The sequence below is a fragment of the Indicator indicator genome, chromosome 1 (genome assembly GCF_027791375.1).
Source record: "Indicator indicator isolate 239-I01 chromosome 1, UM_Iind_1.1, whole genome shotgun sequence".
NCBI lineage: Eukaryota > Metazoa > Chordata > Aves > Piciformes > Indicatoridae > Indicator > Indicator indicator.
In genome coordinates this window covers 119,644,816-119,667,977 of record NC_072010.1, presented here as the reverse complement: position 1 = coordinate 119,667,977, position 23,162 = coordinate 119,644,816, and the positions used below count along the sequence as shown (strand labels likewise).

Below are 23,162 nucleotides of genomic sequence, written 5' to 3'. Positions count from 1 at the left end.
AAATAAGCAAACACACGGAGGGGTTGTAAAGTTTTACAGGTGACAATAGTGCTTTGTGATCACCTATGTACTTTCCAGGAAATGGTTATCAACAGGCTGGCTGAAATCTGCCAGTGCCACTCTAGTGGAAATTAACTAGCTTCAAAATTAAAAGATGACTAAAAAATTGTTGCTTTATTTCAGAAGATCCGTGTGGGTGAGAAGGCTGAGTTCTGAGAAAACAAATGGCCTGCTTGTACTTCACCTACTTCTTCCAGAAGCACTAAGAGCAAAACAACTTTGTGCAAAGGCTGCCTGGGTACATGGTGATTTGTGCTTTATTTCATCCACTGATGAAGCCTGCCCAGTGCTCATTAACGTGGTTGCTCAAATTTTCATTATCTACTTATTTTAAAATATTTGACAGTTTTGAGACTTACACACAGAGGAGAGTTTGATGGTGTTAAAATATCAGTAAGCATTTTTAGTCTGACTGCACAATCATACAAGGAAGCCTGAAATATTTCATAGAATGTTTCCTTTTGTGTTCTTTCTATTCATGCTCTGTAACATTTTTCCACCGTGAGGGTGACAGAACACTGGAACAGGCTGCCCAGGGGTGTTGTGGGGTCTCGCTCTCTGGAGATATTCAAGAACTATCTGGATGCATTCCAGTGTGATCTGGTATAGATGATCTTGCTCTGGCAGGGGGTTGGACTAGGTGATCTTTCAAGTTCCCTTCCAACCCCTAACATTCTGTGATTCTGTGAATATTGTCTATTGCCGTGAGCTACACTGCCTTTTATAATTTCCATTATTGATAAAAACCAACCAAACAGCTCTGTAAACACCATTAGCAATGCAAATTAAATTAATTAAATTTAGCATGGGATTGTCTAAGACACTGTTCCAAAATGGAAAAGTGTCCTCAGAAAAAACACTATCACTTACGGCTGAGGTTTGAAGTTGCTCCACGCTATGCACACTGTTGCTCAACAAATGGACTTGCAACAGAAGTAGTGAGTCTGATGTTTGGGAGACTTTGGGTTATTTTTCACAGTTTTTCATATTTCTTGATGCAACCCTATAACACTAACCATATAATTACCAGAATTGAAATGTACATGATTGTAAATTTATGTGAATAAAGCTTTGCAAAAGGCTGAGGTATCCTGGAAAGCTCATCTTTGTGCCTGCAGTAGAGAGTGCTAATCAACACAGATGATGAGTTAATGGGGGAAATTTCAGCTGGCAGTAACACTTAAGATGACATATTCTAGGATATTTTAGATAGATTCTGTTGGTATCATTAAGGCACAAGAATTGTGTGACTTCTGAGATGGCTAAGTGGAGGTAATTATGACCCTAATAATAGCAATCAGTCTTCTAGAGAATGCATTCTTGCCATAGAGCGCTGAGGTTCTATTTGCCTGTAAAAATAAATTAATAAAACAAATGAAGAGCTAAAAATTATACTGCATACATGAACACACAAGAGAGAATATTTATATTTTGGACAGAAAACCTCAAACCAAAACAAATCAACAAAAAATACTAATGGCAGGCATTTTCCCTAAGTTTTGTGTTCCAGTTTTCTGATGCATTGGCAAAATAAGTAGCAGTGAAATCAGCAAGGAATGAAAACCATTTGTGTCTTCCACAACTATTGTTATTATGACAGATTTCACTCATCATTGTGCATACAGAGCAGACATTAAATAAATAAATACACAAATATATAACTGTGACTACTCGTGAAATAACCTAAGAATTTTGACTTCTTCACATCAGTAGTTAGCAAAACTGAAAACAAAACACTTGTAGTACTATAAAAAAACTTGCTGATGACATTTACCTTTGAATATTTTTCCTTCATGTTCTTTGATTAAAAAAAAATAATAAAATGCATTTTTGCCCATTCTTGAAGCTACCTGACAACTTTTATTGTTGATGACACAGCTATGACCTCAAGTGAAAGGATATTCCATTGTACTTCTCATCAACTTCCACTGTTTTTTATGGTTTTTTTTTTTTTCCTGGTAAATGTCAAAGTCTAAGTCAGTCCTATGCCATTCTATATCTTCACATTAATGATCAGACACACTCTGCAAGCTCAGCAAATTATTACAAGTCATTCACTGAAGCAGGCATATAACAGATAGAAAAATGGCTAGAAAATTGTTTCAGCAGCAGTATCTTCCTGTGCTCACATTTCAGTGTTGTCCTGTGTTTTTTGGGTTGATTTTGGTTTGGGTTTTTTTGGTTGGTTGCTTGGTTTTGGTTTGGTTTGGTTTGGTTTTGGGGGTTTGGGTTTGTTTTTTTTTTTTTTGATAGTGCATAAGGAATAGAGCTCATTGGTGAGCATTTCTTTATTATTCAACTCTCTCTTCTAAGCAACAATTACCTTTCCTTCCAAATAAAAATATATCTGCTTGAAAAAAAATTTCCCTTACTAGAAAGTTTGTCATTCTTCTTGATTTCTGAGCACATTTCAAATTTCTCTTTGCAAATGTAATCACAACATTTAGGAAAGGAAGATCACTCCCAATATGAAGCACTCTCTCTTTCCTTCCCTGCTTCAGCAAGTCCTCAGCAAACCCTCATGGGCTCAGCTAAGATGCTAACAAGATCTCCTGGTTTATCCACTGTTCTCATCCTGATGTTCTCAAGCAAAGCTTCAGCATCCATTTGTGTTGCTTATTTTCTAGATCCTAGATGTCTGCAGAGCTATATGAGCTGAGGTAGAATTTATTCCAAGGTGTCTTATTTGTATCATGCAGTTGTCAAGTGTTTAGCAGTTAGCTGTATGTTTCCAACAGCCATTGCTCCTCATGGAGACTGCTAATGCCTGAGACGATCCTTGGTAGTCCCTTAGGCATTTTTTGGTCTTTGCTGCAAAGGTTGAAGCAATCACAAAGTGTACAATTCAAGCTCTAGGTAAAATCATTTCAATCTCCATTGCTCTTTAACAAGCCTGTTTCAGCTCCTTTTAGCACTAGGAATTTTTTTGGCAAGCTTATCTGTAAGCAAGATACGCACAAGTTTCCTGTTGTTATCACAAAGGATGTTTTTGTTCTTTTCTAAAAACTTGGCTTCTGGATTATGAGGGAAGTGCTGTTTGGTGAACGTGTTTATTTGTCAGCTTCCCTGTGACGTATTCACTGGGGCTATCAAAACTGTGGGTGCGGGTATCCTTATCACCCACAAGAAGCAAAGACATTTTTTCCCCCAGTAAGCACAAATGGCCATCAGTACATTGTACTTTCTGTTTCAGATCACATACCACTCTCATAGGCTTGAACTGTCCCCTTTTTGCTCACTTTACACTGGCATGGAAGCAGCAGCAGTCTTAGTGGTGGGGAGCTTATGTGTCAGTAGACCATCCCTCACAGAAGTCTTGTTGCTCTTTATATTTGCTATAGCACTTGACACTTGTGTGCCTGCAGCTAGTACAACACAATCAGCACAACACATGTACTTTACTTTTTAAAGTAAAGGTTTAAAAGTGAAGTTATTTTTGAAGAAGATCCGTTATTCTGTCTCTCATATTGTTGCTAAGTGATTTTGTAGACGTTTCTGCATTCAGCCACTGCTACCACAAAATGCTTTGGGTTTGATGGGACCTTTCAAGGATCCAATCCCTCCACAGTGAGTAGGGACAGCTTTAACTAGATCAGGTTGCTGGGAGCCCCATCCAACTCAATCTGGAATGGGGCATCCACCACTTCCCTGGGCAACCTGTTCCAGTGTTTCATCAGCCTCACTGTACGAAATTCTTTCCTTATACCTAGTCTAAATCTACCCTCTTCCAGTTTAAAACCCTTCTGCTATTACCATAAACTCTACTAAAAGTCTGTCCCTGTCTTTCTTATAGGGCCCCCTTTAAGAACCAAAGGGCTGCTATAAGATCTGCCCAGAGCCTTCTCTTCTCCAAGCTGAAAAAACCCAATTCTCTCAGCCTGTCCTCATAGGAGAGATGTTCCATTCCTCTGAGCATGTTCATGGCCCTTCTCTGGACCCACTCCAACAGATCCCTGCATTACACATTTAGCACAATTAGTACAAACCAGAAGTCCTGATTTTTCCCACTATAAGAAAGCCAAGGCATTTCTGAGGACACTGACTGTGTAGTACTGCACTCTCATTCAATTCTTTGATTATACCCAGGTATGGAATATGGTTGCAGAACTAGGCAACTCTCAAAACTTACACTACTGTTTAACGTGAAGTGACATTAAGATTTTCTGTAGCTGTGTGAACTGTAAAGGTCTTCTGTGCTTACTTGGAAGTGGATGGGCAGTCTCTATTTTTTCTACTTAACTTCACAGAGATGACATTTACACTTTGGCAATAAAAATTGTGCGAGCTGCAAAACGCATGAAAAAAAACCCACAGCTTTTCAGAGCAGTTGTAGTAGCCAAGTACAAACAAGATTAGTATTTTGGCAAGCAGTTATTATTTCAGGCATTGTCTTTAAGGAGCTGCTTTGGTGCAAAGGTTAACCCTTCGTTTCCCGGCTCATTTACTGATGCTAAAACCTCCATGACGCTGAAATCGCCACGAATCTCTTCCTTTCCCACACTTATTGCTCGCCAGCTTTCTGAATTTCAGTAACTCAAGGGGTAAGGGACCGCAGGATGCCCGAGCTGGGGCAACCCGCCGCAGACACGGTGTTGCCTGCCTGCCTCCAGCTCTTCTGGTGCGCCCGGGACGGGCTGGTGCGAAATCGAGCCGGCATCGAGCCGGGTTCAGCAAAACCTGCACTCGGAGGGAGTGCTTGGCGGCGTCTTTTCTCCGCTGAGCTTACCCCGCCACTCCCCCGCCCCTCCGGGCCCCGCTCGGAGCCGCCGTGCCAGTTCGGGCAAGGCGCAAACTGAGAACCTCAGGGGCGTGGCTAGTTGAGACTCCGCCTCTGAACAGCTCCCATTGGTGAAGCCGGCCGTGCCCCGCCCAGGGGCGTGCTCGGGGCCAGCGCGGCGCTGTCCGGCCGCCAGAGCCCGCCAGGAGCCGGTGCCGCGGGAGAGCTGGATGGCGACGGCGGCTGGGACGGGGCGCAGAGACATGGCCCAGAAATACGACGTGATAGTGGTCGGGGGCGGCATCTCAGGTGGGTGCGGGAAGTTGGCGCGGCCACCGCAGATCCGCCGGCCTTGCCCAGAGCATCACCCCGGAGGTCGTCCCAGAGCCTGCTCTGCGCCGGGGGCGGTGTAGAGGCACCGACGCTCGGGGCTGGGGTGTGCCCGGCCGAGCAGTGCGGGGCCTGGGAGCAGCGGGTCGGCGGGTGGCTGGTTGTCGCGGCAAGCCTTGAGACTTAGGCAATAGTTAACGAGAGTGTCAGGTCTCCCCGGGCTTCAAATACATTTGGGATTAAAGAAGTGGGGAGGAAGACATCCAGGCGGGTATTTTAGAACGTGTTCACTTCTTCTGCATTGATTTGACCTTTGTGCTCACCAGAAGAAAGTCCATAGAAAACCTGACTTTATAATGTCCACAGGTGCAGGGGAATGCAAGGATAGGCTGGGATTTTTGTATCACAAGAAATACGATCTTTTTCAGTGGTGCTTTCTAGGTTGCTCTTGCAGTGCTGGTGCTTCTATTGTGTTTTGATAAGTACTGCAGAAAGTCACCTGGGAATATCTGTAAGAACATGTTGGGCTTTTGTGATTGTGAAAAGAGCTGTGCTCTGCAGACAGCCAAGTTCTCCCGGTGTGATGGACTTGGAAAAATACTTCCCAAAATACTCTTCAGATCTACTTCAACATTTTGCAAGTGCAAATGTTTCCTAAGATGTGGATGTTGCTAAAGACAATCTTCATTTGATCTGTCCATCAGATAAATACAGTATTAGCCAAGTTTAGTTTTCAGGGAGTCTTCACTAACAATTTAGAAAAGGTAAATTATGTGACTGAATGACTTCAATGATACTACAATTATTGCTATGGATAAAATTATTTTTCATTAGAGTTAAGAAGTCAGAGGCTTTCCTTTATTTAATCTGCAGTGAGTTAGTGCATGAGACAGCAAATTGTTTACTTAATGACATTATTTCATTTATTGAAACAAGAGTAATTTTTTAAATAAGTATTTCTGACAATGTAATTATGTAAATAATCTGTAGTATGGCTGAACATAAAGAAAGAGTTTGGACCTAGCTTAGGTTGATTTTCGATTTTACCAGATGCCTGGGTGTTTTCCTGCTAACACAAGTCTGTTGGTCTTAATCCTTAAGGTTTCTGTAATGCACAGAGTGCCATTAGGGAATTATCACCCATGCTGTGTGGAGTTGATGGCCATATGATCTTAATGTGGTTTCTAGGGCGCTGAGAAGTCTTCATCTCTGATGGTAGCTTGCTCCTCCTCTGGCTTTTCCAACCTGTAGCAGTGTTTGGAAAATGCATTGAGCACTTTCAAATTCTCCCTTGCCTCACTAGTACAAAAATCAGCATGTTACTTCAGAACACTGAATGCCTTGGACTAAAGCCTGGTGTGGAGTCTGTAATGGAGCCAAGTAGGAAACATCAAGACATTACAGTCCCTGAAAATATCAGTAACATTAGGAAGACAAATAAACATGTCACAGTACCATTAGGGCACAGGAATATTTTTCTTGCCAGTGGAAAGACTTATGTCATGCCTGTGGCATAGAAATTGCTGTTTGCCTGTTAGAATAGGCATCGTTTTAAGAAAGATGCCTTAGAGAAATGAATAATAAATGCCTTATTTTATAATTAATCCAATTTAATATGCAACACCATTCATAGCTGGGCATTATAATTTCTATCAGCTCTTGGTTTGTTTCGTGTTTATATACTTTCTCTGTGGCTACCGTTCCTGTATCAATATGTCTATGCCTCAGTTCTCTAGATGGTTAGACAGTGCTACTTTCTGGTTTAAAAAAAAATATTTAAAAAAAAAAAGTTAATCTGTATCTAGAATTTTGCTGCCAGTATAAATAGTAGTATGGACAGGACTTCCTTTCAACATCTCTCTGACTCTAGTCTTGACTTGCTGCTTATTTCTCTGAAGAGAGATTTGCAGTTGCCTCATCTGGTAAGATTTTTGCCTTCTCTCCTTCTGCTGTGTTTTAAATACTCGTTACCTGGTACTTGCAACAAAAAAATGGAAAACTTTGGGATAAATGAGTTCTCTACTAGAAGTGCTTGAAATGCATATCATGTATAAGCAAGCTGCTTGTTATGTTGAATGTGAGCTTCCCATCAGCAGGCTTTTAAAGATGCTTATACAATATTTCCAAAATGAAGCCAAAATCCTGACTGATGCCTCTGGAATTAGTTATTCCACAGAATGAAGCATGGCCTCAAGAATAAATTTCTGTACAACCTAACACATCTCATCCATGCTCCCGGTCTCTGTATGCACCTCCTGGCCTCTGTATGCACCTGCCTGTATTATGGTCATTCACAGGGACACAGAATCTATTCTGCTTATAGGAAGCTGTAGTCTAGGGATGGAGGAAGCTTCTGCAGAGTGCTTCATGGTAGGGAAGCTCTTGGAAGAAGAACTCTGCTCTTGTGGCCTCTATCACATAGATTTTCCTCTTGAACCCCACAGAATTGTGTTCAAATTGTCCAAAACTCCATCAGCAAGTACATTTGGACAAAGAGGGAGCTTGGGCTACATTCCTCTTTTCTTGTGAGCAGGTATGTTAAAAATGTGGATCATGGCCAGAAAAGGCCCAGGCACATGTTTGTATCTTTCTAAATGGATAGTGCCCTCCATTATACAGTTAATATTAGTTATTTAGTATCACAGTATCACAGTATATCACAGGTTGGAAGGGACCTCAAGAGATCATCAGGTCCAACCCCCTGCCAGGGCAGGATCACTTAGGGTAGTCCACACAGGAATGCATCCAGGTGGGTTTTGAAAGTCTCCAGAGAAGGAGACTCCACAACCCCCCTGGGCAGCCTGTTCCAGTGCTCTGTCACCCTCACTGTAAAGAAGTTTCTCCTCATGTTGAGGTGAAATCTTCTATGTTCAAGTTTGAACCCATTGGTCCTTGTCTTATCACTGTGAACCATTGAAAAGAGCCTGGCCCTCTCCACTTGGCACCCACCCCTCAGATATTTATAGGCATTGATCAGATCCCCTCTCAGTCTTCTCTTCTCAAGACTAAATAGCCCCCAAGGCTCTCAGTCACTCTTCATAGGGGAGATGCTCAAGTCCCCTAATCATCCTCCTGGCTCTCCATTGGATTCTCTCCAGCAGGTCTCTGTCTCTCTTGAACTGGGGAGCCCAAAACTGGACACAGTATTCCAGGTGTGGTCTCAGCAGGGCAGAGTAGAGAGGTAGAAGAACTTCCCTAGACCTGCTGGACACCTTTCTTGATACACCCCAGGATCCCATTGGCTCTCTTGGCCACAAGAGCACATTGTTATTCCATGGAGAACTTGCTGTCCACCAGCACTCCAAGGTCTTTCTCTGTGGAGCTGCTTTCCAGCAGGGCATCTCCTAACCTGTCCTGGTTTCTGTTGTTATTTCTCCCCAGATGCAGGACCCTGCACTTGTCCTTATTAAACTTCATGAGGTTTGCCTGCACCCAGCTCTCCAACCTGTCCAGGTCACGTTGCATGCTGCACAGTCTGAGGGGGTGTCAGCCAACCCTCCCAGTTTTGTATCATCAGCGAACTTGCTGAGGGTACTCTCAATGCCCTCATCCAGGTCATTGATAAAGATATTGAACAAAACTGGACCCAGTACCAATCCCTGGGGAACACCACTGGCCACAGGCCTCCAAATTGACTCTGTCCCACTGATGACAACCCTCTGAACTCTGTTGTGGAGCCAGTTTTCAATCCACCTCACTGACCAGCCATCTATGCCACATTTCCTGAGCTTTTCTATGAGGATGTTATGGGAGACAGTATCAAAAGCTTTACTGAAGTCAAGATATATGACATCCACTGCTCTTCCCTCATCTACCCACTTGGTCAGAACTTCATAGAAGGCTATCAGATTAGTTAGACATTCAGACTTTGTCTCCATAGCCCAAAGATGCAGCATATACAGGAGCTCTGAGCTATCAGGTGGGTTATAAGGAGGCCCAGGATGCTCAGTCACTCACTCCTTGGGAACTACTTGTTAACAACTGGACAGCATCATGTGCTCAGGGAGTTTTGTCAGAAACCTCAGATTTTCACCTCTTCAGATATAGAGAATGGCTGCTGCCTACATGTGACCTGTAGTTCCTCAGAACTCTCTAAATGTCCTTATTGAGAAATATTTTCACATGGATAACAAAATGTGATATGTTGACTCAAAGGCTACCTCCTTGCCAAATTTCAACTTGCTACTAGAATGTCCAAAACAGCAAAAAAAAAAAAAAAAAAAAAAAAAAAGCTAGGAGTTTTGAAAATCAAATGTTTGCTTCTTAGAGGTTTAGAAATAGCTAGCTCATTTTGACCAAGATTTTCCAGGAAAAAAAAAAAAAAAAAAAGGAATCAACCTGAAAAACACACCCTGAAAATTCAAGCTTAAATAGTTCAAAATATGACTAAAAAAAAAAAAAAGGGTGGAGGCAGAAGATCCTAACTTTTTTCAGGGGTAAGTTTGGAGTGCATTTGTTTGCCAGTCTCACTTTACTTGTGAATTTTGGACACTAGAAGCTGAATTTATCCAAGGAAGGTGTGGAGAATTAAGAAAATTGTCTACATAATGCAAGCCAGAGACACAGCAGATATGGAGAAATATGTCCAGAAGGAGTCAAGTCCAAGAAAACTTGCATGCCAGTAAATTTTGGAAGCAATTCTAGCACATCGTGTTTCAAGCACAAATCACAAGGGAAGCACAGCCCTAATTGAAACTTAGACTGAAGGTTACCATTCTTTGACATAGAGAGTTCTTATTTATTTTTTCTTAGCTAGAAACAAGGCAATCTCATGGCTCAACAAAACAGACAGTTGGATTTTCCAGCTGTGTGCAGGAAATAACACTGTTTCCTAATGCACTTATGGAGGACTCCAAGGGCCACAAATTGTAGGAGAAGCTGGGATGTAAAAATAGGAGTAATTAGTCTTTATATTGAAATAAAACATAGGACACACTATTTAGGCTTTTTTTTTTTTTTCTTTTTTTTCCTTCATGGAAGAGCACTCTGTTAGCATCTCCTGCTCCACAAGGTGTGATCTACAACCTTACTGCCTGAGCTACCTTCACATTGGCTGTGGTCTCTGAGTTGAAAGCCTGAATAATGAGGAAATGCAAATGTTGCTTGCTTGCTATAATGGCAAAACAATTGAAGTTGTTTACTACTCTGTTTGTTTTGACAGCATGCTAAGCTGCTGGTGGGTGGTACTGTCAGATAAACTGTCAAATACACAGTTACTGGTAGAAGATATAGTCAGTCTTACCTGTGTAAATCTGGAGTAATTTTCAGTAGATTTTTTTTTTCTAATGTTGCTTCTAATATTACCCAGAATTTGATCTGTAGGAATGCAATTGCTTGTTCCTAAAATGTAGGCTGTGTTGATCTCTTTATATCTGCCCTGTGCTGGCTCTGGCTGTCTGATTACTTCCCACTTTTTGGATCCAACAGGAAAGCTATTAATCATTGATAATATTGTCACTTGGTACCAACAATTCCTGAAGGCCGCCTTTTTTTTTTTTTTTTTTTTGAATGCAGAAATAATTAACAATGTTTCACAGAGCTCTCAATTCTCCATGTACTGCTGGCAAGCTGGCTGTCATTATGAGAAAACAATTTACAGCAGACACAAAATCACCATATGATGTGTAATAGATGTTTTATACAATGCTTGCAACTAAGCAGAAACACCACTTTCCATTTGCCTCCTTCTTCATAATGTCTTCTAATGTTTTAGTACTAAAGATTCAACACATTATGATGTGGGGCTTGGGTTTTGGTTAAGACACTCCTTTGTGCTGTGCTCAGTGCTTCATGTTTAATGATGGACAAAATATGGTTATGATGTGTTCATTATATACCTAGATGTAGAAATATTGTTATTTCCTTGATCTTTCATCATATTCTTCCTGTGATTTCCTGCAATAAATGCATCATTAATAAGCCTTGTCTAACCCAGTGTGATTCATAGGTTAGCAAATTCAGTGCTGTAAACCTGTGTTTTTTCAATGAGGAGTAGATTTGGGCTTGCATGAAAGTATGTTGAAAGGTAGGAAAGAGTATACCTGCTGGCTAAAGAGTTCTGAAGACTTAAGATTGTTACTTGCTCCAAATAAATAGCCTTGGCAAAAAAATTAACCAAGTAGTTTTGACAAAATTTCCTCAGCAAATTTTGACAAATATCCTTGGCAAAACTACTTGGCAAAAAAAAAAAAAAATAGCCAAGTAGTCTTGACAAATATCCTAGAAGAGCAAAACCAGGTATGGGATAGGCAATATGTTTTTCCTGGGAATACCAGTGCTGGCAAGGACATTGATCATAGTTTAGCAGCAACATTTTTTTCACATGCACATTTAATTGAAGATCAGTGCTTAGCAAGTAGGATTTTATTCTATATACTGAACAAAATAATTATCAATAGTTAGAAAACATGTGTAATTACCTTCCATTAAGTAGTTGGTATCAGCACTTTAACTGCTGCTACTCAATTCAGATAAGGGAAAGGAGCATGCTGCATTTCTAACCCCATGCTTGTACTACTTTTTTCTGCCTCGGTTTGAGGGGAGGGTGTTATTCAGAGGAAGAGCACAGAGCCACAGAGTAATTAAAGGAGTGGAACATCTCTCTTATGGGCAAAAGCTGAGGGATCTGGGTCTCTTTAGCTTGGAGAAGAGGAGACTGAGAGGGGACCTCATTCATGTTTATAAATATGTGAAGGGTGAGTATCAGGAGGACAGAGCCAGGCTCTTCTCAGTGATGTCCAATGATAGGACAAGGGGCAATGGGTGCAAGCTTGAGCGTAGGAGGTTCCACATGAACATAATGAAAAGCTTTTTCACTGTGAGGGTGACAAAACACTGGAACAGGCTGCCCAGAGACATTGTGGAGTCTCCTTCTTTGGAAACATTCAAAACCCACCCGGATGCATTCCTGTGTGACCTATTGTAGGTGATCCTGCTCTGGCAGGGGAGTTGGACTAGATGTTCTTCCAAGATCCCTTCCAACCCCTAATGTTCTCTGATTCTGTGAAGAGGTGTTCCCTGCAGTGGCCTTTGGACTTAAAAATCCCAGTCAGTGTATGGAGAAGTGGCTTCATCCTCAGGATACAATTCCCTCTTTCTGCCCATCATGTTTCTGTTGACACTCTGTGAGAGAAACTGTCTTTGTGCCCTTCAGAACAAGGCTTGCATCTGTTGAAAGCATTTAGACAGTAGTGCTATTGAAACCAGTCAGAGTGGCTTAGTCTCAGTTGGACAATGTAGTCTGTATTATAAAATAACTATTCTCTTTTGGTGGCAACTGTATTTTTTTTTTTGCTGGGCTGGGGTGGGGGATGGAGGTGGAGGGAAAGAGGAACTGATGAAAAAGAAATTAGAAACATTTACCTGAAAATGACAAAACAAATAAATGCAACCTCATCCTCATTATTTACTATTCTACATCAAGGATTGTGAAAGAATGTGTGGAAAGATAAAATATGTGATATGTGGAAAGATAAAAGTTTGTGATATTATGGTATTAGGCAGCACTGAAGCAGAAATTAATACAGACTTGTGATCTGCTCTGTGTATTGTTCTTGGTTTGTGCAAATTTAAGGGGCTGTAATTTAATTTTTTTTTCCTTTTTTAATGAAAATTTAAAATCTTCAAATCCTTGGTCTGTAAAAGAAAGAAATTTCTTTCATTCTCAGCCTTCTATATTTTGTTGCCCATTAGTAACTGACTGTATTTTAACTCTATTTTAAGACAAACATCATCATGTGCACAAAAAATTCCAACAAGAAGAAAATCAGGGAGGGGCAATAAGGACCAGAAAGAGAGGAGGAAGGGATATTTCACTCCACAGGCATGGCACTAACATTTTGCATCTCTTGCTGACGTGCTCATACTTATTTGGCAAAGAGTGTTGTAGGTGAATTATGAGAGCTGGTTCTAATGTGGCCATTGTCAGATTTAATTCCCTATCTGTGTTTGGAAAAAGTTAGGTTTCCCATTAGTGAAACAATAAAAAGAATCACAGCACTACAGTGGAACTTTAATGAGGATATATTGACAATTGTCTTTCTTTACTAATGTATATTAGAATCATAAGCAAATAAGTTTTAAAATTATTCCATGCTTAAGATCAGGAAAAAGGTAGAGATTTTCCAGAAAGATTTTTTTTTTCCTATATGTTACTCAATTACAGCCTGCTAGAACACTACAGTAAAAGTATTACTCGTCATTCATGCAGTATAATTATCCCACTCCATGTACAGTGGGGTGGATTAAAAGGAATTTTATGAAGGAATGTTGCATTAGGTGGGTTTGGGGAAACTTTCAGCTCAACAGTTAGGCAAATAAAAAGTCAAATGCACTTGGTTGAAGAAGCTAGCAAGTAGGCAAACAATACATCTATAAAACCAGCAGAAAGTTCCCTTTTCAGTAGTAACAGGTAGCTTTCTCTGCCTCTGGGTTGATTGGGGTGTTTTTTGTATGCTTAATACATAGTGGGCTCAGTTTGAAAAGTCAAAAGGTTAAGGTATCAGACTGTCATCATCACTGCCCTTGCATGTTTTGGAGATGTTCAGTACACATCATGTAAGTGATGCCTCTGGGGAAGATGCTGGTGGTTTTTGCTTCTGATCATGGTATATCAGTGCGTTTGTTTGGTGATGTGGATTTACAGAACCTAGATTTTGAAAAGTAAAATTGCTGTACTATTACATATTTCCAATAAAGTAACTTTTAAAAGCTCTCACCATTTATGTGTCCTCTATCAACACCAGAATTGAGGCAACTTGGAATTATTCTCATAAAAGCTACCCTTATAAACACTCCCCTACAAAACAAGGACATAATGGGACTTGGCTGGGAATCAAACTCAGGTCTTTTAAATCTCAGTCTTGTGCTTTACCTGTAGAGTTGAACCTTTCTCTCCTTCTTTGTTGTATTTACCATCAGGCTATATACAAAATTCAGTGTGTTGTTCAGCATCTCTGTTTCAGCTATGGTGTATGTCTTGCAGTCTGCAGATTGGCATACATTCATTTTTTAGTCTTCCCTTCTTCCTTCCCTTCTTCCTTCCCTTCTTCCTTCCCTTCTTCCCTTCCGTCTTTCTCTGTATATACAGTGTTTTATTACACTTGAAACTGCTTTTCTTGATGGGGTTGTGACAATTTTCTGAAATGAAAGCAGCAGCAATTCTGAGTTCTTAACAGCTCTGCAGAATCAATAGGAACAGAGCTTTCCTGCACGACATCTTCAGACGAGGGAAGCTTGTTGTGAGATTGCCATGGAAACCCTTGTGGAGGATGTATAAATCATCTTGCCTTGTTTATTCTCATCTAATAACAAGTGAATTTCTACATCCAGATACTTCAAATGAGGCATGGTTTTGGCAGGCTCCTTTTATCTTTCTGAGGCAAATAGTATATTTCTAATTTACAGAATTAGAGTGGTATCTATAAGGAATGCAGCCAGGGATCTGGGGTGGTTTGCAGCTTTATCTCTAGACTACATTTGGAGAAAGTAAAGGCAGCAATGGGACACAGCAGCAGCGTCGAGGGTAAGAGGCTTCTCTGTGCTGCAGTCATATAGGCATTCAAAGGTGCACTTTAAAACACCTTGCCTAAATCTTGGCAGCATCCTAAGAGATCAGTGCTTGGATGTGCTTGCAGGGCACAGTGGATATTCACAATATCCTAGGGTACTGTGGCTGCTGAGAGAGCCTCTACCCATGGCAGAGAGTGATGGTTTTAGAACAGTGCTTGTGCAGTGGGAGGCCATTGCAATATGAAGGTCCTGGCTTCCCCCTTAGAAGTTCCTGGAATGTGCATAATGTTCTCTATGGAAGTAGCAGATATGTTGGAGAGGAGGTGAGAGGCTAGCTCCACATGACCTGAAGGGAGCTGAGCAGGCAAAAATGGGGCAAGGAACTGGAAGGTAGAAAGTATTGTTCATTCCTGTCTCTCATTCTCACCCCATTGATCAAACAAAAAGAAATCACACTATCACAGTACATTAGAGGCTGGAAGGGACCTCAAGAGATCATCAAGTCCAACCCCTTGCCAGAGCAGGATCACTTAGGGTAGGGGATGCAGGAATGCATCCAGGTGGGTCTTGAATGTCTCCAGAGAAGGAGACTCCACAACCCTCCAGGGCAGCCTGTTCCAGTGCTCTGTCACCCTCACTGTAGAGAAGTTTCTCCTCATGTTGGGGTGAAATCTTCTATGTTCAAGTTTGAACCTGCTGTTTCTTGTCTTATCACTGTGAACCACTGAAAAGAGTCTGGCCCCCTCCACTTGACACCCACCCCTCACATGTTTACAGACATTGATCAGATCCCCTCTCAGTCTTCTCTTTTCCAGACTAAACAGCCCCAGGGATCTCAGTCTCTCTTCACAGGGGAGATGCTCAATTCCCCTAATCATCCTTGTGGCTCTCTGTTGCATTCTCTCCAGCAGGTCTCTGTCTCTCTTGAACTGGGGAGCCCAAAACTGGATGCAGTCACTGTGGTGTCCAGTCTTGCAGAGGGTGCTGGAAAAACAACAGTCTTGAAAACGCATGTTATGGAGAAGATAAAGGGGAAATAAGCAATTTGCAATCTGTTTAGAGGTTAGAATCATAAAATCAAGAAGGTTGGAAGAGACCTCAAAGATCATCGAGTCCAACCTGTCACCCTAAACCTCATGACTATTAATTAATTAATTAATTAATTGTATATACAAAGCGTGTGGGCTTGACTTAAGACATACTTGTGGAAGTACCTGTACCTAGTGCACTTCACTTGCACCAGAGTGGAGCTTAAGAGTTGGATTTGGTAGACAGCTATGTAGAGATTCCTCATTTGTGTTTCTGCTAGGCCTCCATTTTGAAAGGAAATTGTTTCCATTCCTTAAACAAATAAATGTGCAGTAACATTGTTTTTATTTCTGAGTTAGGCCCTCTCCCAGCTGCCAGCAAGCAGTTGCTGGTTTGTCTCTTGCCCTTTCGCAGTCTGTGTGGTTCTGCTTTCTGAAGTCTTTTGTTCTTCTTGTTGTTGAATCGGTGGCTAAATTGACACTCGGATTAACAATAATGAAACTAAAAACATGTAAGACTGGAGTGCAAAGACAGTTTAACAGGACAGGTCAGAAGACTTCAGTCACATTGCCACATGCTCTTCATCCTTCAGCAGCCCTCTTTTTGGCTATTTTATATAATTAAGCTATTAACCAGTGTCACAGTATCAAAGTACATTAGAAGCTGGAAGGGACCTCAAGAGATCATCAGGTCCAACCCCCGTGCCAAAGCAGGATCACTTAGGGCAGTCTGCACAGGCAGGAATGCATCCAGGTGGGTCTAGAAAGTCTCCAGAGAAGGAGACTCCACAACTCCCCTGGGCAGCCTGTTCCAGTGCTCTGTTACCCTCACCATATAGAAGTTTCTCCTCATGTTAGGGTGCAATCTTCTATGTTCAAGTTTGTATCCATTATTCCTTGTCTTATTACTATGCACCACTGAAAAGAGCCTGGCCCCCTCCACTTGACACCCACCCCTCGGATATTTATACACATTGATCAGATCCCCTCTCAGTCTTCAATCTCAAGATTAAACAGCCCCCAGTAGTAAGCTTGACTTCCAGCTCAGTCCAGTGCAACCATTATATTCTCTTAAATATCTATGGTGTGAATGGCTGTTGTACATAGCATGAAATAATGCTCTTAGGCACTGAAGACTAGCATGCAATTTTTTTTTTTCATACCTAGGACAGATTTTTCATGGCTTCTACAGTAAAATCTTACAGAAGAATTACACACTCATGCCCAAGTGGCCAGTAATTTTATGCAGAATCTCTGGAGGTCTATTCCAACCCCCAGCATGTTCTGATTCTCTGATTCTATGATTTGAGCTTCCTCAGTTCTGATTTCCAGGGAATGGTGTTCCACTTCCCCATTAATGCTGCCCAGAAAGATTTCTCTCCTCTGGTCTTTTCAGATGTGCATTCATTGTAGGCTCACGTACAGTTGCTTTTAATCAGATTTTGAGGTAGTGTAATAAACATGAATATAATATTATTATTTCTTACTGCAGGGTATCTTGGAAGTTCTGATCAATAAGGCTGGCTTTGATATACTTAAGGAGGGGAAACAACTCCAAAGAAACAATGCTTCAGTGCCAAACCAGCCTGCAGGGCGATGGGCTAATCCAATTTCACAAAGTCATGATTGCTTTTTACAATTTCAGCTGGCATTTGTCAAAAGCAAAAAGGACTCCTGTCCCATTGAATTTTCAGTTGTCTCTACTGCCCCCGTCACCAAGTCCTATAATCTGATGATCCTCTCTGAGACCATAATTCTTTTTATAAAGTGTCTACATACAGCGTGTTTGATTGCTACAGTCAAACTCCATTGCTGAAAAGTAACCTTGACAATGAAGCAGACCTCTTCCTGCATGTGAATGAGGACAGTGGCTAGCAGTAGAGTGGAGAGTTGATGAGGGAGAGAAGTTGAAAGCTTACCTTACTGGAACATGACCATTTGTTATTTCTATCACTTTAATGCTGCAAGGCCCACAAGCTGGGTTTTGCCTTCCTGTGCACTGCACAAATAGATGTGTGCCCCTTAATAACTGAGGGTTTACTGTTTAAAAATGCCAAAATGTGTGGTAGTATTAGGCTGTGCCTAGAAAAATTTTCCACAGATTGAGTAGAAAAGTGGTGGAATGTAAATAAATTACCAGGGGATGTAAAAGAGAAAATAATGATAAGGTCTAAATAATCCCATTGGCCTGAAAACTAACATAATGTTAGTTGTATGAATTAACTCTTTCTCTTTTTGGTTTCTTTGCTCTAGCAGATACTAGCTGGTGCTTTTGCTTAGCTGTTGCTGACCTTGGCTGCATTTTTTGTTGTGGCTAAGTACTAATAAGCTACTCTGCTCTTCTCTAGGTTGGGGAAAAGGGAACAGAGAGGGGGAAGCTGTTGGTAACCCCCTGGTTTTGTCCAGGGGGTTCTTGTGTTGTTTATAAATTGTAAATATGTGTAAATATTGTATATTTTGTACATATTCACTATATTTCATATTCTAGATTGTAGTTTTGCTTGTAAATGTAGCTTCATCTGCTTCCATCTGAGCTAGTCTGACAATTTTATGTTGGGGGGGTAATGTCAACTGTAAATGCTGTTTATGGAGATGCTCAAAGCACGGAACCAAGCAGCAGGCACGTGGTTTCTCTGCTAAGACATCATTAAAAGTTTCTGAATCTTCAGGAATTTTTGAAAAGGGGATTGAAATCTCTGGATTTGAAGCTTTGGTTCAGTTTTTGACCATAAATGTGAGAGATTCCTGCCACTTGTTTTAAAGCACTTCCTCTTTTTCTGGTAGGTTTGTCAGCCGCCAAATTGCTGTCAGAGTCTGGGGTCAGCGTGGTGGTTCTTGAGGCCCGGAACAGAGTTGGGGGAAGGACATACACTGTCAGGGTAAGTGCTCCTTGAGATGCTGGGCTGTAACTTATGCGGGTCTATGACATGGCAGATGTCATTCCTGCCTTCAAAAAGGGGAAGAAGGAGGACACAAAAAACTACAGGCTGGTCAGCCTGAACTCAATCCCTGGGAAGGTCATGGAACAACTAATCCTGGACACCATTTCCATGCACGTGAAGGGCAAGAAAGTCATCACTCATCATGAATTCACCAAGAGGAAGTCATGCTTGACCAACTTGTTAAAACTTCTATGATGAAATTACTGGCTTGGTAGATGAGGAAAGAAGAGTGCATATTGTCTAGCTATATTTCAGTAATTCAGCACTGTCTCCTGTAAGATCCTCATAGACAAACTTATGGAGCTGATGAGCAGCCAGTGAGATGGACTGAAAACTGGCTGAACAACCTGGGCCAGAGGATGATGAAGTCTAGTTAGAGGCCAGTAACCTGTGGTGTACTACAGGGGCCAATACTAGGTCCAGTCCTTCTTCATTAATGATCTGAATACTGAAGGGACTGAAGCATCTCACCTATGAGGAAAGGCTGAGAGATTTGGTGCTATTTCATAGAATCAACCAGGTTGGAAGAGACCTCCAAGATCATCCAGTCCAACTGATCACCCAGCCCTAAGCAATCAACTAGACCATGGCACTGAGTGCCTCATCCAGTCTCCTCTTGAATGTCTCCAGCGATGGTGACTCCACCACCTCCCTGTGCAGCCCATTCCAAAGGGCAATCACCCTCTCTGTGATTTAGCCTGGAGAAGAGAAGACTGAAGGAGACCTCATGAGTGTATAGAAGGGAGGAAAGGAAGGGAGCAAAGTGGATGGAACCAGGCTATTTTCAGTGGTGCCCAGTGGCAGGACAAGAGGCAATGTGCAAAAGCTAAAAGACAGCAGGTTGGTGTGTCACCTATGGCACAGGGTAATGCAATACAGACTTTACCTCTGCTTCCCATCCTGGAAGTAAGGGAGGTTTGAATTATGTTCGATGCCATTGCAGAGGAACTAAAGATAAACAGTGGGGTTTCAGCAGAAATCATTGTACTTGAAGCATGAAGCATAAACACCATCCTTCTGTGACACTAAGAATGCCTAGCTTGAAATGCTCACTATAAACAGTGTTTAAAAGGAGTTACTGTCTTGGGAAGTCAGCCTACTTGGTATAGTGTATGTCCCTGAAATTTTTTCTTTTCTTCTAACTTCCAAGTGAAAGTGATGTTGGTCTGGGGAGGGTGTGGAGCACTTTCAGTAGCAGGCATGGCTGGGGGTTGCTAGCCAGAGTGCATAAGACTAGAGCCAAGGTGTGCCATGCTGGAAAGGAGATTACTGTCCTTGAATACTGCAGCTTGGTGCTCAGCATTAAGTCTAAGCAGATATCTACAGAGAGGAAACAAGCCTTAGTGCTGGAGATGGTTTCAACTTGAGAAATGTTTTGCAACAACAAAAAATGTAACATGAATTCTGAAAGAGTGAGGTTAGACATAACCAAAGTGTTGATTGAGTTGAATATTTCTCCCCATGCTCTTGTCTTTTGTGAAACTAAAGAGCCAGTACTGAAAACTGCAGTGAAATTTAAACAAGAGTTGAACCCAATTGTACATGTGCATGATGGAGTGAACACTCTGTGATCTTCTGTATGAAGTTTAATGAGGCCAAGTGTAGGGTCTTGCACCTGGGAACATGTAACTCAGGAATGCAGCTCAGATTGGGAGCCACCTGGCTTGAGAGCAGCACTGTGGAGAGGGACCTAGGGGTCTTGGTGGACAAAAGGCTCCACATGAGTGAACAGTGTGCTGTGGTGGCAAAGAAAGCCAACAGGATGCTGAGTTGCATTAATAAGGGTATCATCAGCAGGGATAAAGATGTCATTCTCCCACTCTACTCAGCTGGAACAGCTCTCCTATGAGGACAGACGGAAAGAGTTGGGGTTGTTCAGTCTGGAGAAGAGAAGGCTCCGAGGTGACCTTCTTGTGGCCTTCCAGTATCTGAAGGGGGCTACAAGAAAGCTGATGAGGGACCAATTTAGGGTATCAGGTAGTGATAGGACTATGGGGAATGGAACAAAGCTGGAAGTGGGGAGGTTCAGACTGGATGAGAGGAAGAATTTCTTCACCATAAGAGTGGTGAAAGCCTGGAATGGGTTGTCCAGGGAGGTGGTTGAGGCCCCATCCCTGGAGGTGTTTAAGGCCAGGCTGGATGAGGCTCTGGCCAGCCTGATCTAGTGTGAGGTGTCCCTGCCCATGGCAGGGGGGTTGGAACTGGATGATCCTTGAGGTCCCTTCCAACCCTGACTGATTCTATGATTCTAAGTACATAAAGGGCAGCCATCATGAGGAGGGAGATTCCCTTTTAACAAAGAGCCAGACATTTTTTTTTTCACCATTCGAACTATTAGACATTGGAATAAACTCCCAGGAGAGGTGTTGGCTTCCCCTACATTAGACAGCTTCAAAGCCCAGCTTGACAGGGTGCTAGACCATCTCATACAAGCTATATTCTCACCCTGTGAAAGGTTGGACTAGATGAGCCTTGAGGTCCCTTCCAACCTGGTGATCTATGAGTCTATGAATCTCTCACAGAGCTCAAAATTGCCTCTTGTTAAGTCAGTTCAGGATACATTTTCCCCTGCATGTGCAGTTGCAGTGCTAGTCAGTATGAAATAATTCTTCCTGCTTCTGGCTGCTTGCATTGAAGAGTTTCCTGCACATATTCTGATTCCTGCATGTTTTCCTTTTGACAGAACAATAAGGTTAACTACGTGGATGTTGGTGGAGCATATGTGGGACCTACCCAAAACCGGATTCTCCGCTTGGCAAAAGAGCTGGGAATTGAGAACTATAAAGTGAATGTGGAGGGGCATATGGTCCATTATAAGTCAGTAAGTATTCCATCTTCTGTGCTGAGATCCCTAAAAATACCATTGAGCTTTGGAAATTACTGACAGTCATTAAAAGGATTTCTTTTAAACTGACTTTTAGTAGTCCCAGTTGGAAACACTTTTCTCCTGTTTTAACTTACTGGGAGTGGGTTTCTTGTTTGCTTTTGAAAAGTGTTCACAAAGTGAAACTGACAGCAGTGAAAATAAAATAAACTGGGATACATTCAGTAACTGATGATTACCTTTGAACATACCCTCTAAAGAATTTTCACTTAAAATTCAGAAAATACTATTCTGAAGTAAAAGCCAAATTTAAATAAGAAAAGGAAAAAAACCACCACCACTGTTGGATGCTGTTGAGCAACAATATTAGACAGCAGTGTTATGGAACAAGTCTGGGAGTAGTAGGATGTATTTGCACAATTTACATAACTAGATTCCTGTGAGATCACTCCCAGTCCTGTAGTGTGGGATTCATCTTACTTACAGTTGCATGTCTGGAAGCTGGGCATCTAATTTGAGACTCATTGAGATTCCATCTCTGGGTAACAGTGAGAAATAAACTCCTCCTGAGGCTTGCTATCAACTTCATGTCTGAGATGTGATATAGGAGTCCAGACCTTGACTAAGGGACCATGCTTGAGTAGGTATTGGTGTGGCTAAAGTGCATTGCAGTAAAACCTGTCTTGAGAGCAGATGTCCAGCCCTTGTCCTAGATATTTAGCCCACTGATTTTTTTCCTGAAGGCCTAGTCAAGACCTACTGCCAAAACCAATGCAGAGGGAGTGCAGCAGGGAGAGGGACAAGGACAGACCTAAGATTTGTGGGCATGAGGTACAACTGTCTATCTCCATAACTCACAAACTGCTTTATCTTTCAAACACTATAACTTTTTAATTTTATTAATAACCTTTAGTTTTGATGCTACCCAGGCTCTGGCAGAATGAGGTTTGTAGCCTATATGAATCAGAGTTGACATATTTGATAGAGTAAGGCTATGTGATTGACCCTTAGTGGATTTAGTTTCTGTTATGTCTTCCCAAGTTTTTTCTTCTAAGAACTGGAGCAGTGCACTCATTCTGCAAACCTGGTTCTGTAACCTCACTTTCTTGGGTAGGTTCATGACATACTCAATAAATAGTCACATCTTAAATAGTAAAAAAAAGTTACTTTATACCAGTTGGTGTAGAATTGGTGTGGTTCTACAGAAAGAAGGCTGGGCTGATTTGTACCACCTGAATTCTTGGCCCACTCTATTTAATTTAAACTCAGACATGGATTCTCTTAGCATTCTGAAAGGCACTTATCTTCTGTATGTCAAATAAAAAGCTCTAATGGGTTACATAAATTTCAGCCTTTAATCCATTTTGACACTGAAGATGCAGCTTTTTTTTTCATCCCATATTACATTATGCATGTCCTTGCTAACAACCATGTAATTTTGTGAGTTTTCTTTGAAGTGAAAGCATGTTTCTAAGCAAGAGGCAGCATGATGTGCTACTCAACTGGATCACAGCCTGTGTGGATCAACTGAAGATTTGGTTTCATGATCCTGCTGAGTTAACCAGAGTCCCCAAGGGAGGCATAGTTGTTGGCCCAGGATGACAGCAAAGGGGCTTGCAAGTCTGCTAGCATGGACAAACTTAAGCACAGATAAAAAAAAAAAATCTTATTCCTCCTCATCTTCCCACAAATTGCAGCTCTTTTTTTTGTGTTTTTTTTTTTTTCCCCCTAAGGTTTTCCACTGCTGCTTC

General features: G+C 41.6%; 1 protein-coding gene across 1 annotated transcript in view; it reads left to right on the top strand.

Moving 5' to 3' along the window:
• The first annotated feature begins 5,015 nt into the window (after window positions 1–5,015).
• LOC128968231 (amine oxidase [flavin-containing] A-like) overlaps window positions 5,016–23,162 on the top strand; it is a 44,444-nt gene continuing 26,297 nt past the window's right edge. Inside the window, exons 1-3 of the mRNA XM_054382606.1 lie at window positions 5,016–5,086; window positions 18,430–18,524; window positions 21,271–21,408. Coding sequence (XP_054238581.1) covers window positions 5,041–5,086; window positions 18,430–18,524; window positions 21,271–21,408 — 279 coding nt within the window. The 5' untranslated portion in view covers window positions 5,016–5,040. The remainder of the gene's footprint in view (window positions 5,087–18,429; window positions 18,525–21,270; window positions 21,409–23,162) is intronic.